Source organism: Macadamia integrifolia, chromosome 1, assembly GCF_013358625.1.
Source record: "Macadamia integrifolia cultivar HAES 741 chromosome 1, SCU_Mint_v3, whole genome shotgun sequence".
Lineage (NCBI taxonomy): Eukaryota > Viridiplantae > Streptophyta > Magnoliopsida > Proteales > Proteaceae > Macadamia > Macadamia integrifolia.
This window is the reverse complement of record NC_056557.1, coordinates 26,794,847-26,808,550: the sequence shown is the minus strand read 5'-3', so window position 1 is coordinate 26,808,550 and position 13,704 is coordinate 26,794,847. Positions and strand designations below refer to the sequence as shown.

The following is a 13,704-nucleotide window of genomic DNA, read 5'->3' as shown; positions in this document are numbered from 1 at the left end:
GCATAAATGTCAAATTTCTAGGCCTTACATCATCTCAGATGACATTCCCTCCTCATGTTAGGAAAGAAATTGTTCAAGATGCAGCATCAAGACCTAGATTTAAATTCAATTAGCAAAGCTTGAGTTCCCTACTAATGGCAATGCCAAAGGTGGGGTTTCTTAATGCTTTTTTGTGGTGTTTTCTTTTATAGTTGCTGCTCTTGATTTGTTTATTTTTTTTAATAAAATTTTTTATTTTCTAATGAGAAAAAAAAAAAAAAAAAAGTAAAAAAATTTGTGGAAGAGGATTCTCTAAAGGCAGCATAGGTGGTCGTTTTGCTATCAATTGTTTTTTACTACAATGTCACGATGCCTTTCGGGCTTTTTATTCAAAATAATTTATATTTTACATTCTTACCTCGAAGTTTCTTTGTTGACAATGGCATAGACTAAATAATCAATGACATCCAAATTGTCTTTTTCTTTCTTTTTCTTGTATAATATCGATATCTTTTTGACCACGCTACCTTTGATTAGGAGGTTATGAGGGGAACCATTGAGAGAGAAGTCAATTCAAATCTTGGTAAAGCCACGTGAATGCTTGAAACTAATTCAAATTACTATTTTAAAATTAAATCAAATTAGTAGTTCATATGTTTATGTCTTGGACAAATTTTTTTCTACAACATCAGACTGCAATTTTCCCACCATGGTTGGTGGAAAATCCAAAGTCTAATAAGGAGCATTAATGAGGGGAGATAGTGTGGGCCACACGGATGGGATATGAAAGGATATGTGTGCGATCCAGTGTCATGACATTCTCTTTTCTTAAATGGAAATATTCTCAAGAGATCAATTATTTTATTTTTTGTAACGAATTCAATTATGATTAATTAGATGTTTTATACTTACAATAGCAGAGATTACACCGTGAAGCCATAGGAATAGTCCGTTGGGCCACATTTTCATCTGTAGGAAAATCATTACAATTCAGTCTCCATCCAGATATAGAAGATCTTGGAAGCAAACCTTTCGTCCATACTAAACGCGCCCAAGGTTGAACACACCCTCTTTACATTAGAGGTGTGGTGATTGAAACTTCTTTTTTTTTTTTTTTTTTTTATATCAATATATTCAGAAAATCCTAAGAAAAAATTAGGATCCCCTTATAAGAAACTAGGGAGAGAAAGAAAAAGAAAAGCTCTAAAAAACAAAATCAAACCACCCTTAAGAGGGGGAAGATGCAGTGTAGATGAGCCAAACTGATAAATCCTAATAAGTGGCTATGAACCTGTTCCTGGGATTTTCAATACAAGAACCTTGCACTTTGTCCGAGCATAAAAAATTGTGGCATTAAAAGCAATCTTATCAGCTGAATCTATAATCCTTTCCAAATTTGCAGTACAGTCTAGAATGATGAGCCAAATTCATATAATTTCATGATTCCATTCAAATATGATAAATTGTGAGACTGAAAGCAATCTTACCAGCTGAATTTATGATGGACTTCCCTTCAAAGTCCTTATTCACAGCTATTCTCCCTTCGAGAACTATGCCAACACTTACACAATACCTTCCAAACTCTTTGGGAAAAAGGCATCTGAAAAATAAATGTTGAATGTCCTCCATTACATTCTAGCAGAAACAATAAGACATTGGAGATGATATAATTTGTCTCATCTTAAGGAAAGCCTGCATTGGGAGTGCATTGGGAGGGATTCCATTATACCTCTCCACAGAATGAAACATGCCATGAGATATGATCCTTAAACCAAACCACCAGGAACCAAAGGCATCCTCTTTGCTGAAGATCTTACTAAATTCTAGGCGGAAATAGAGGAATAACATCCTAGGTGAGAAGCTTTCCACACCACAAGGTCCTCGGACCACCTTAGTCTCTTAGAAATCCCCTTACAAGCTCTGTGGGCCTCAAACATAGTAGGAAGGAACATACGACCAAGGCACCAAGGGCCCTCATTGAGTACATGAAACCCTGGCTAGCCTATCTATCCTTGAAAGGTATTAGATATTGTCTCCATCTACATTGATCAACAACGCCGAAGGGTGCAAATTGTCTAAATACCAAAAAAGTATAAGTTCCATCATCCAACTTGGGTATAATAGCATGTGTTATCAAATGCCTGCACTTCAGAATCTTACGCCAAGACAGAGAATCATCTAGGGGGCTAAGACAGTCCAAGGAGGGTCTCTTGGCATTGCTTTGTTTTTCTATCCTTTCCTATCAGCGAGTTTCGATTTTTTGTTAAATCTCAAATGACCTAACATATCCATTTCAAGATCACTCTGCACTGAGGGAGGAAAGTGATTGACGAGAAAGAGGAAGCATACTTAACCCCGTGAGCTTGAGGTTCCTACAAGATGCATGTCTTTGATTCTTCTCAACCCAAGGTTTTCCTCTTCTTTGGGCCGACAAATTGACTCCCGACTCACAGTATGTTGGAATGTTTTGTCATACTTTCTTTTTCCAAAAATAAATAAATAGATAAAGCTCATCAAGGACTCCTCTTGATGAATGATGGATTGTGAAAGCCCAAAAACGCCTATCCTTTAGATATAGACATTCAGCATAACTGACTTGATTAATGGGGTGTCAGTGGGCCAGGTTGGGCTGGGTTTTAAGACGTAAGGTCTCTTAACTCAATCAAAGCACAGCTAGCCCTTGGTTAGGCTGGGATATCTCAGCCTAGGCCTAACCAAACCCAGCCCTTATGGACCTTGATTGGGGGTTTAATCCAATTCAGTCCAACCCAATACTATCCATTACTTGGTTGCTTGATCTTAATGCATTGCAAAGGCCAGATACCAAAGTTTTCATATATGTGTAGATTGTGAAAAACGAAAGACCTTTCTCTATAAGTACACATTAATAATTATTAGCATATTTATATGATTATATACTTAATATACATGGTTGAGTTGGATTGGGTTGGGTTGGTTCGGGTTGGGTCAGGTCGGGTCGGGTAGGGTTGGGTTGAGTTGAGACCTCAACCCAAGCCCAACCCAACCCTACCTCGGGCTTGAAAATCTTAATCCTAACCCACCCTATGGGCTGAAAGCTCAACCCAAGCCTTATTCAAAATTAGGGCAAGCTAGAGCTAATTTGGGTTGACCAGGCTTTTTCGACATCCCCAATTAACACCATTCTACTTGCAAAAGATATAAGTCTTAACTTTCCACATTGAAAGCATTTTCCTAATATTGTTTAGCATAGGAGCAAAGTGATGGACTATACGCTTGGTCGTGTTGAGTGGGAAACCATGATATTTAACTAGGAAATTAGTGTCCTTCGAGAACACAGAAATGGCTCTAAATAAGGCTTGCTTTCTGCTCATCAGAAATGCCATTGACCAAGAACAATAAGGGATTTTCAGTTGTTCACATGTAGCCCCAACATGATTGCAAAGGAGGATATGAGATCCACCGTAGATGTTACTGAGCATACGTACGCCTTAGTGAAAATTATAAGGTCACATGCAAAAGCTAGTTGTGATAGATGAAGGGTTTTACACTTGAGGAATAGGTGGATCCTTCTTTGGTGTACTTAGAGCCAGATAAATATAGAGAGAGAGCTTCAAGGATCACCGAAAGCATGATTAGGGGCATATTCTTGAAGCAGAGGATTCAGAGTGCCTTTCGGTCGCCCAAGAATGACATATTCTTGAAGCAAAGGATTCAAATTGAAAAAATCCCGCCCCTGTGATGCTCTCACACACACTGTGATTGGTTCCTATGTTGACACAAGGGCCACCATGCTTGATGTAAGACAAAGCAAAGCTGAAGTATTTGTCCTGAAAAGGAATTTAAGAAAATAATTGCACCCATGGGAAACCAAGCTAGGGTGGAAAAACGCCTGAGATAGATCAGGCCATCAGGTCAAGTGTAGAATTTACAAAGGATTAGTTGGTATATTTAGGTGCCTAACAAATAACGAGAAGAAAGGCAAACCTTATGGTGGACTTCTTGGCGAAAGCTGCGGCAAAGTCTCTGGTCTAAGACGTAATGGTTGATTTTCTGAATCATATTGCCAAGGAACTAACTATTGATGCAATATCTAAGCCTTGGTTTAGATTTATGTAATGTTGCAGCCGGCAGCCCCTATTAACGGTAATGCCGAAAGTGGGGCTGCCTCTGTTTTCTGGATGCAGCTCCTCTCCAACTATTGCACCCTTCAACTACCATCCAAGGGCTGAGGGCTTGGTCAAACATGCCAACACTTGGGGATGCATGTTCAAGCACTCCCAACCTTTGGATGAATTGTTGAGGGGTCGGTGGTATTGGAAATAATCTTTTCCCCTGTTTTTTCGCCTCTGTCCAGGTTCAATCCTCTGTAATTCCTTTTCTATTTCTATTTAAATCATGATTCTTCTAACGAAAAAAAAAGGCATAAGAAAGGCATATTCTTGAAACAGAGGCTTCAGAGTGTTACGATTTTAATGTGGACCACTTGTGAATAAAACAAAGAGAATGTACTAATGGAAGAAATTTTAAAGCTACTTGGATTGCTACAAACTATATAATACATTGATTTGAAGTCACCGACCTCCAGAAACTATAGATTCTACAACTGAAGATGACCGAGTCTTTGTGCTGCTAGGATAAGGACACCAAATAGAGACATCACTAAAACCTTTTGAAGGCCAAAAAGAAGTGTCATCAATGGCTGTTCTTAGACCAAGCGGTGTCAACTCTGGTAGAGAAATCTCCCTCTCCAAATACCGCATAACTTGTCGCATTTGTGGCCTTACAGTTGGAATGGGGTGAGAGCAAAGCAATCCAAGTTTTAACACAAGCTCCATTTCCTGCACATCATAATCAAAACCCAGTTTTGGATCCCCAGTCTCAAGAATGGTGCCTTTACTCCAACATAAGATCACCCAATCCACCAGCACCATACACTCTTCAGATGCTCGTGGCTCTATGGGTCTCCTACCACAAGCAACTTCCAGCAAAAAAGCCCCAAATGCAAACACATCCACACTAGGATTTGCTTGTCCAGTTCCACAAAGTTCTGGTGCAAGATAACCAATCGTCCCCACAACATGGGTGGTTTGAGGATTAGTTCCATGATCATATAATCTTGCAAGCCCAAAATCTCCTAATCTTCCATTCAGCTCCTTGTCTAATAAGACATTACTGGACTTCACATCTCTATGAACCACAACTCGTTCCCATTCTTCATGCAAATACAATAATGCAGATGCCACACTTTTGATGATTCTAAATCTTTGACACCAACTCAGCATCGACTCTGTTTTCGTATGATCGAAAAGGATTTTGTCGAGACTCCCATTGGGCATGAAATCATATACTAAAAAGAGCTCTTCCTTACGCCGGCAATAGCCCAAGAGTGGTACAATGTTCCGATGCCTCAATCTACCGATGCTAATGATCTCAGCAATGAATTCTCTCTCACCTTGTCTAGAATTGTGGGAGACCCTCTTCACTGCAACTTCTGTCTTGGAAGTGGGCAACACACCTCTATATACACTACCAAAGCCACCAGTTCCAAGAAGCTCCTTGTCCTTGAACCCTTTGGTGGCTATGTAGAGATCTTTATATTTGAATCTGTGAGGTCCATAATTGAGTTCCCAATCTTCAAGCACTTCTGCAAACTTTTTCTTCCTTTTCACTATAAATTGGGTGATGATGAAGACAGAGATAAGTGCTAAACTAGCACCTATCACAGAAACTAAAATAATAAAAAGCCTAGGTCTTGTTTTATGGGTTTTTAGATGAGGAAGCTCAGGAAGTTGAGAGAGATTGAGCTGTCTTGCTTCCCCATTCATTTTAAAACTCCATCCCAAAACAAAATGGTATACTGGCATGACATATGTAGTTGAGGAGAAGCCCACAAACATGGGATCCACAATGAACAGAGAAAGATCAATTTTCAAGGACAAGAGTGGGATTGTTGGTTTAGGGACATTAATAGGAGCTAAAGTCACATTAAGTTGCTTCTCATCACCATTATATTCAACCCAGAGTTGCAATGGCTGTCCATCGATGAGGCTTATGTTCACACGTCGATTCTGTTCATTACTAAAGTAAGAAGCAGTTGCAGATTGAACAGATTTCAAGTTATTGATATCAATACCAATATGGCTTCCATCAATGTCATTGAACTCCTTGTTTCGGAGGGTATCGATCTCGATTGCGATGACATGATCTGATGGTTTGCCGATGGTGGTCATGTTGAAGAGGCCAAGATAATTCCCTGGCAAAGCACCTGGGAATTTTCTTGAGGGTGCAATCACGAAAGCCATTCCAGGGCCACCAAATCTGATTAACTTCCAAATGGCAAATACAAAAGTAGTAGAGAAGGAAAAGGCATTACCAGTTGATGAGTTCCTGAAGTGAAGAGGATGAGGATAGAAAGCATGACCCACCTGTTGATTAGTGGTGTTTACTAACATCAGGAGACCATTGTTTGTGATCTGTGCTAAGCCATCTAAGCTCATGTTAACTCCTCGAAATCCATTGTAGGTGAAATCAACATCTTCTTGTTGTGAAGCTACAGATCTCAGTCCAAGGAGAAGAAACCAGACTAAGAACTCTAGGAACATTGTATCACTGCATCTTTGGTCGTTCCTTCCAAGAATCATTCTTGTTTAGGTGATCTGTTAGGAACTAAGGTTGGCTGACAGTGTCATAGGTCAAGAGTCAGTGGGTCGTGATTGTGATCGAAACTCGTTTCATTACCACATTTTTATTTAGGGGTTTTTTCTTTTCTTTTTATTTTTTTATATTTTGTTTTTGGTAAATTCTTGAATTAGGGGTTTCCCTACTTTTTTTTTTTTTTTGGTAAAAGGGGTTCACTACCCTTGCGTACAACAATCGCCTGTGTGGATTTGGAATTTACTTACTTTCTTTTTATTTAATAGATCTTAAATTTACAAATAAGAGACGTATGAGAATATTCTCATGTATCAACCTGATCCAAATTCTTTGAAGAAAGGCCTAAAAGAACAAATGCTCTAAATAAGAGGGCTTGTAACATATGGACATCTCAACCACCTATAATCGTATTACTTAATATCTGATGTGATGGCAATGATAGTAGGTTTTTCTCTTCTCTTGTTACGCATCCGAAGAAGCTTTTAATATGGTATATGGCCACACACTTCATTAAAAAATAAAAAAAAAAAAAAAATAAAAAAAAAAAAGATCGTTGTCACACACAACACAAGTTTTTTAGCTTCCCAAGGACCACAAAATGAATCTGGATTAGGTTCACGTATGAGAACAATTTGATTCAAAGAGCTACAAAATGGGGATGGACCCAAATCGATTAGATAAACCCAAACCAAACGGATTGGATACTGATAGGGTCGTCTTTGGTTTAAAATTTTCAAAATCAAAAAAAAAAAAAAACCAGCTTTTGTATATAAGAGACTGTCCCCTAAAAGGTAGTGTGGACCCTACACCAGCATGTGAACCATTGAGAACACACATAGAAGCATTAGCAGCCACTGTATTTTTGTTTTTCATGGGATTGGGGTGGTCATTTTGCCCTTCCCATTGTCTCGATGTAGAGGTCATGCTACTTTCTAGTCTTATTTTTTCCTATATGTATGAGAAAAGAATCTTACCCACTTGCATGGCTCTATGCCCGCCCATAGGCGGACACAAAATAATCATTCTACCCCCTGCCCAGATGCCTCTGCACAGCTTTTCATTGACGTGCAAACTAATGCAATAGCAGTGTATGTGAATAAGGTTCTCTTGCCTATATATATATATATATATAGTTGCGTGCTAGCGTGCTCCGGCTTTCGCGCTAGCAGCAATCAAACTACTGCGAATGCTAACGCGCAACGGTGGTCGTAGATCAGCTAGCGCTCAGGCGAGTGCTAACGTGCGCGAAAGGACTTGCTTGGTTCTCGGGTTCACACGTCAAAGTGCTGGGCCCGGCTAGTAAGCGTTTCAAGGGCTTGGAGTGGATGCAAAACCCTTTTTTCTTTAGTTTTGTTGTCAATTGCCGACTGCAGAGTCAGAACCTAGGGGTCTCTACGTGGTGCATGTCGCAAATACAATTGACGCGACTACACATAGGGGTGGCCTGTTTAGCTTTGTGATCAGTCTGTACCGGCCTGAGCAAGTGGATCGGGTGTTTTGCATTTCAGAGAAGGGCCGCCATTTAGCTACCGTGAGCGATGGAGTCTCAAATAAGGCCTTCCACTTTTCGGATAAAAAGTACATTCTTACTCTCTGTCTAGCGGCGGCAAGGTAGGAGGGTGCTCTACGATCAGCTCAACCACCTGGAGAAAGTGCTCTACGAGCACCGTTGCGTTGACTCTATTAGGGGCGCAATAGTTTGATTGTTATATATATATATATATATATATAAATTGATTTTAGACCAATTTGAATCTGTTTTAAAAAAATCAATAAAAATCAATACAAAAATTGAAACTAAGATTTAACTTATCGATTTGGGCTCAATTTCAGACTAAAATCGATTCAATTTGATCGAAACTAGATCAAACTAACCTAATGAAACCCATATCTTCAATATGATTCCTAACTATCTATATGTCAGAAAGCATCAGTCCTTGCACCACTTTTTCATTGAATTTCTTTTCTAAAAAGGTTAAATCTTGTATTCTCATTGTTGTTATTTTTCTTGGTAAGGAGCCGGCAAGATAGACTTCGAGGGGTGCACACAAAGCATCTGATTTTTAAGCACAACTATAATTAGAACTAGACCATCCATTTTAATGCTCAAATCCAATGGATTTTGTAAATCTCGATAACCTAATGGTCAAAACAACCGGCCTGAGATCCATCCACAAAAGCCACTTGGCGTCTGCAGATCTGCCTCATTAATTTCTCATTAATTTGATGACTACTTAATTGTATCGTGACCAACCAACGTGTGATGGCACTTGTGAACAATGATGGCGTGTAAACCCTTTCTCTTTCAGCTGGAGCCATCTTCAATGTATCGTGTCCCACAATGATAACTTTGAAATTAAATATCCTTCCAACAACTCTCGGACCCGGATAAATTGATTTCTCTTTAACTTTTCTTAAGAAAATTTCCCTCCACTCAAGGAGGAGTAGGGTCAATTTTATTGACCCCTAACCTTAGCCCCTAGCCTTGACACTACATTAGATCTGACTAAGTGAATCACATTTCTTTTTCTTCCATTTTCCTCGCTTTGGTCTTCCCCTGTATATTTCCTTCTTCACATCACATCACATCACATCTAAATAATAATCCTATGCTGATTGAAAAACCAATCAATTCCTTTTCTTTTTATGACTCATTTTTCTTCCATGAAAAAATTGCCTAAAAAAAATTTACTTAAGGAAAATTCAGATTCATTAGCTGGAAACATTTCAATGTTTTCTTATAAAATATAAAATATTCAAAAAATGTCTTGTAAAATATTGTGGTGCTGATTTTGTATTTGCCTTTTCAAGTATAGCTTTTGATGAAAAAATTTTAACTTGGAAATTTTATGCTCAATTTGATGTTTAAAATTTTGATAATCCAAAACCCAGAAATAATGTGCTTCCCACATATAAATTCCACCATATTTATCTACCTTAGATGATCAACAATGAATATTAATTTTGAAATTAAAATATAATAAAATTTTGATTTCCAACTTTATATTGAAAGTTGAAACAAATATAAATGTTGAATCTAAGCTAACCAAAGGGTTTTAAATGGCACTTCAAAGGTAGCCAACAAGTTAAACTATAGAACACAAAACATTAATCCTCCTTATATGTTCAATGGCTACAATGTTAGCACCTGTTATGCTTCATAAATAATAATTGTGCCAAAACATAGTAACATAAGTAAAAGAAAGATCTAATGTTATCACTAATTACATTAACAAGAATTTTTTGATGGGTAATCAAATAATTAGATGAAAAAAAAAATAAATCAACATTTTTTTGGTAAAGAAAAAATTTATTGATGATAATTGTGTAAAATGAATCAATTTTCGAATCCAAGAACAAGCTTAATCTAAGAAAAAAAATCTTATTCAGCTTTGAACAACACCATTACACTCTCCGAAAACCAATTTTTATACAAAAAAAAAAATATAAGGCCATCCGATCACATATTAACAAAGAGTTACATAACTGCTAATAAATAAGTAAAAAAGAACAATCTTATTCAGCTTTGAACAACTCACTACACTATCCAAAACCGTCCTTTGAAAAAATTTCAATGGAACAATCTTATTCAACTTTAGACAACCCCACTACACTATCAAAACCGTCCTTTGAATTTCAAGGCAATCATTCAACACTACACTCTCTAAAACCGTCCTTTGAATTTCAAGGCAATCCCATATTAACAGACCTTTACATGGGGGCTAATAAATAAAATACAAATAGACTAGTGGGGAGGTTGGTGAATAGTGATAGTTTAGAGTTCAATATTATATCCTTGGAAAAGTGGGTGGGAAATGAGGTTGAATTTAATATCGATTGAACTAGTGGGGAGACTGTTGTTAGTCTTGTTGTCACCCATGTGCCAGCAGCCTGAAGGGCATGAGTTAGGTGAGTCCTGTCATTACCTCAAAGGATTCCCCTCATCCCGTCCAAGAATGAAAGTGGGAACAACTCTTATTCCATTCTTCTATTTTCTTAATATATCCATTGCTGACCTTAACCAAAAACAGAGAAATAGATCTCTTGTTTACATGGCGGATTCCCTTTCTAACCTAGGTTGAGGGATAGGCCAATGATTTTGTTATGGAGCTTTATTATGTTTTTTTTTTTTTTTTTTAAAAAAAAAAAAAAAAAAAAAGACGTATCTAATGCATAAAACTCTCAAATATGCGAAATTTAAGGGATGAAAATTACGATGTCTTACCTAGAGAATATTGAAAGATTGTTTCAACATACTTACCATTAGACCAAACACCCCCTTCAGAAAAATAAAATATACACTAAAAAATATCCTCATGTCAATAATAATAATTAACCAGGCCAAGTAGAAATAGACATAGTTAATTGAACTTTACATAATACATCACTAACAAATAATCAACAAAAGTTTACAGCCGCGCAGGCCTTCTTAGGCATGACTTGGCTTATCAACAAAGGCCTTTGCCATTTATAAGTTTAACCCTGATGTAATATGCTCACCCTATGTAAATTACCAAACACTTGGGCTGCAATCAAACTCATAATCAGATAGAATCAGCGTCCTCCAGAAAGCAAAGAATCAGCAACCGATGATGAAGTACTCATTGTACTCCCAAGGTAATAAGGAGACCACATAGAGATATCACCACAAGTACTCATTTCTGAAGGCAAAGAAATGCTCTTACTCAGAGATGGAAGCTCTGGCAGTGGAATCTCTCTATCCAAATAGCGCACAACTTGTCGCATATATGGCCTAGCAGTTGGAATGTACTGAGAGCAAAGCAATCCAAGTTTTAACACCAACTCCATTTCCTCCACTTCATAATTCATTTCTAACTTGGGATCCACAGTTTCAAGAATCTCTCCCCTACTCCAACTTGAGATCACCCACTCCACCAACACATGACACTCTTCTGATGCTCCTGCCTCTATAGGCCTCCTCCCACAAGCCACTTCTAGTAAAAATACCCCAAACGCGAACACATCAACACAAGGACTTGCTTTTCCAGTTCTAGAAAGCTCTGGTGCAAGATAACCAAACGTCCCTACCACATGGGTTGATTTAGGATCGCCTCCATGATCATATAATCTTGCAAGCCCAAAATCACCTAGTCTTCCATTTAGCTCTTTGTCTAACATCACATTACTAGACTTCACATCTCTGTGAACCACTACTTGCTCCCATTCTTCATGAAGATATAGTAAAGCCGATGCCACGCTTTTGATTATTTGAAATCTGTGATTCCAACTCAGTTTCGTCTTTATTGTTGTGGATAGATGATCAAAGAGGAACTTGTCTAGACTCCCATTGGGCATGAAATCATAGACTAGAAGGAGCTCACCTTTACGTCGGCAATACCCCAAGAGCTTCACTATGCTCCGATGCTGCAGTTTACCGATGCTGATGATTTCAGCAATGAATTCCCTCATCCCTTGTCTTGAGTCATGTGATACTCTCTTCACTGCAACTTCTTCTTTTGAATTGGGTAACATACCTCTGTAAACCTTACCAAATCCACCTATACCAAGAAGCTCCTTCTCATTAAATCCTTTAGTTGCTATGTAGAGATCTTTGTATTTGAACCTGTGAGGTCCATATTCAAGTTCCCAATCTTCAAGAACTTCTGCGTACTTTATCCTTCTCCTTACAATAAATTGGATAATGAAGACCAACATTAACACTAAACTAGCACCAAACACAGGAAATCCAATTTTTAAAAAATTAGGCTTTGTTTTAGTCCCTCTTCGAGGAAGCTTAGGAAGTTGGGAGAGAGAGAGATCTTTTGCTTGCCCATTCATCCTAAAGCTCCACCCCAACACATACTGAGATACGTCTAAGGCAGAAGTTGATGATGAGAAGCCCACAAACATGGGATCTACCATGTACCGAGATAGATCAATTTTCAAAGACAAGAGTGGAATTGTTGGTTTAGGGACATTGATCGGAGCTAAAGTCACATTAAGTTGCTTCTCTATACCATCATATTCCACCCAGAGTTGCATGGGCTGACCACCAAAGAGGTTCAGGTCGATCCGCCTATTCTCTTGATCACTAAAATAAGATGCTGGAACAGCTTCAACAGATTTCAAGTCATTAATATCAATACCAACATGGTTACCATTGATATCATTAAACTCCTCGTTTTGGAGAGTATCCAATTCGACTCCAATTAAATGGTTGGATGGTTTGCCGATGGTAGCCATGTTGAAGAGCCCAAGAAAACTGCTTGGCAAAGCACCAGGGAACTCTTTAGCGGGTGAGATCACCAACGCAATTCCAGGGCCTCCTACTGTTGTTAACTCGGAGAACATGGCAAATACAAAAGTAGTGGAGAAGGAGAGAGCATTACCTCTGGATGAATTCATGAAGTGAAGTGGTTGGGGGTAGAAGGCATGACCCACCTGTGCCCATGTGGTGCTTACCAAAAGTAGGAGGCCACTCTCTGTAATCTGAGCTATGCCGTCCAAGCTCATGTTAACTCCTCGAAAACCATTGTATGTGAAACCAACATCTTCTTCTTGTTGTGATGCTAAAGATCTGCTAAGGAGAAGAGACAACATAACCCACTTGAAAAACATTGTTTGCCACTTTATTTTTCCTTATTCTCCTGAGATTTAGAAATGAACTTCTCACTCTCCTATAAGGTTTTGTAAAGGAGGACTCAACCTTTCTGTCTACATCTTAGTTTGATTGTTTTGTCAGGAACTTCTAACCAAGAAATCCAACCAAAAAAAGGATGAATAGAAGTTAATTGTTTTGTCTAACCTTAAGACCAATTAGGTTAACCAAAAAGGTTTTTGTGGGAGAATATGGTCCATGGAAAAAAACTTGACTACTATCTGAATTGCAGGCAACTGGTTACAACGCCTGGTACCAGTCAGGAAATAAAATCTTAAATGAATGTTTCCAAACCTACCCCAAAATTCTATTTCTTTTGGCAGTAACAGCAGAATGTTAGCACATGTTGGAGTGTTGGACCAAGCTCTACCCTGAAAACACTCATGGTATGTGAACACAGGCTGACAGTGATTTGTCATTTTTTTTTTCTTTTATTATAGGTAGGGCCCCAAGTCTGACAGTGAATTATG

The 13,704-nt window shown here is 38.3% G+C and overlaps 2 protein-coding genes across 2 annotated transcripts; both read right to left on the bottom strand.

The window, feature by feature from the left end:
• Positions 1 to 4,413: 4,413 nt before the first annotated feature.
• Positions 4,414 to 6,674, bottom strand: LOC122075877 (L-type lectin-domain containing receptor kinase SIT2-like). The gene has a single exon (XM_042641075.1). It carries the CDS (start codon positions 6,600 to 6,602, stop codon positions 4,533 to 4,535), a length of 2,070 nt encoding a protein of 689 aa, XP_042497009.1. The 5' UTR covers positions 6,603 to 6,674; the 3' UTR covers positions 4,414 to 4,532.
• Positions 6,675 to 10,926: 4,252 nt separating this feature from the next.
• LOC122077180 (L-type lectin-domain containing receptor kinase IV.2-like) lies at positions 10,927 to 13,288 on the bottom strand. The gene has a single exon (XM_042643032.1). It carries the CDS (start codon positions 13,192 to 13,194, stop codon positions 11,170 to 11,172), a length of 2,025 nt encoding a protein of 674 aa, XP_042498966.1. The 5' UTR covers positions 13,195 to 13,288; the 3' UTR covers positions 10,927 to 11,169.
• Between the last annotated feature and the right edge of the window lie 416 nt (positions 13,289 to 13,704).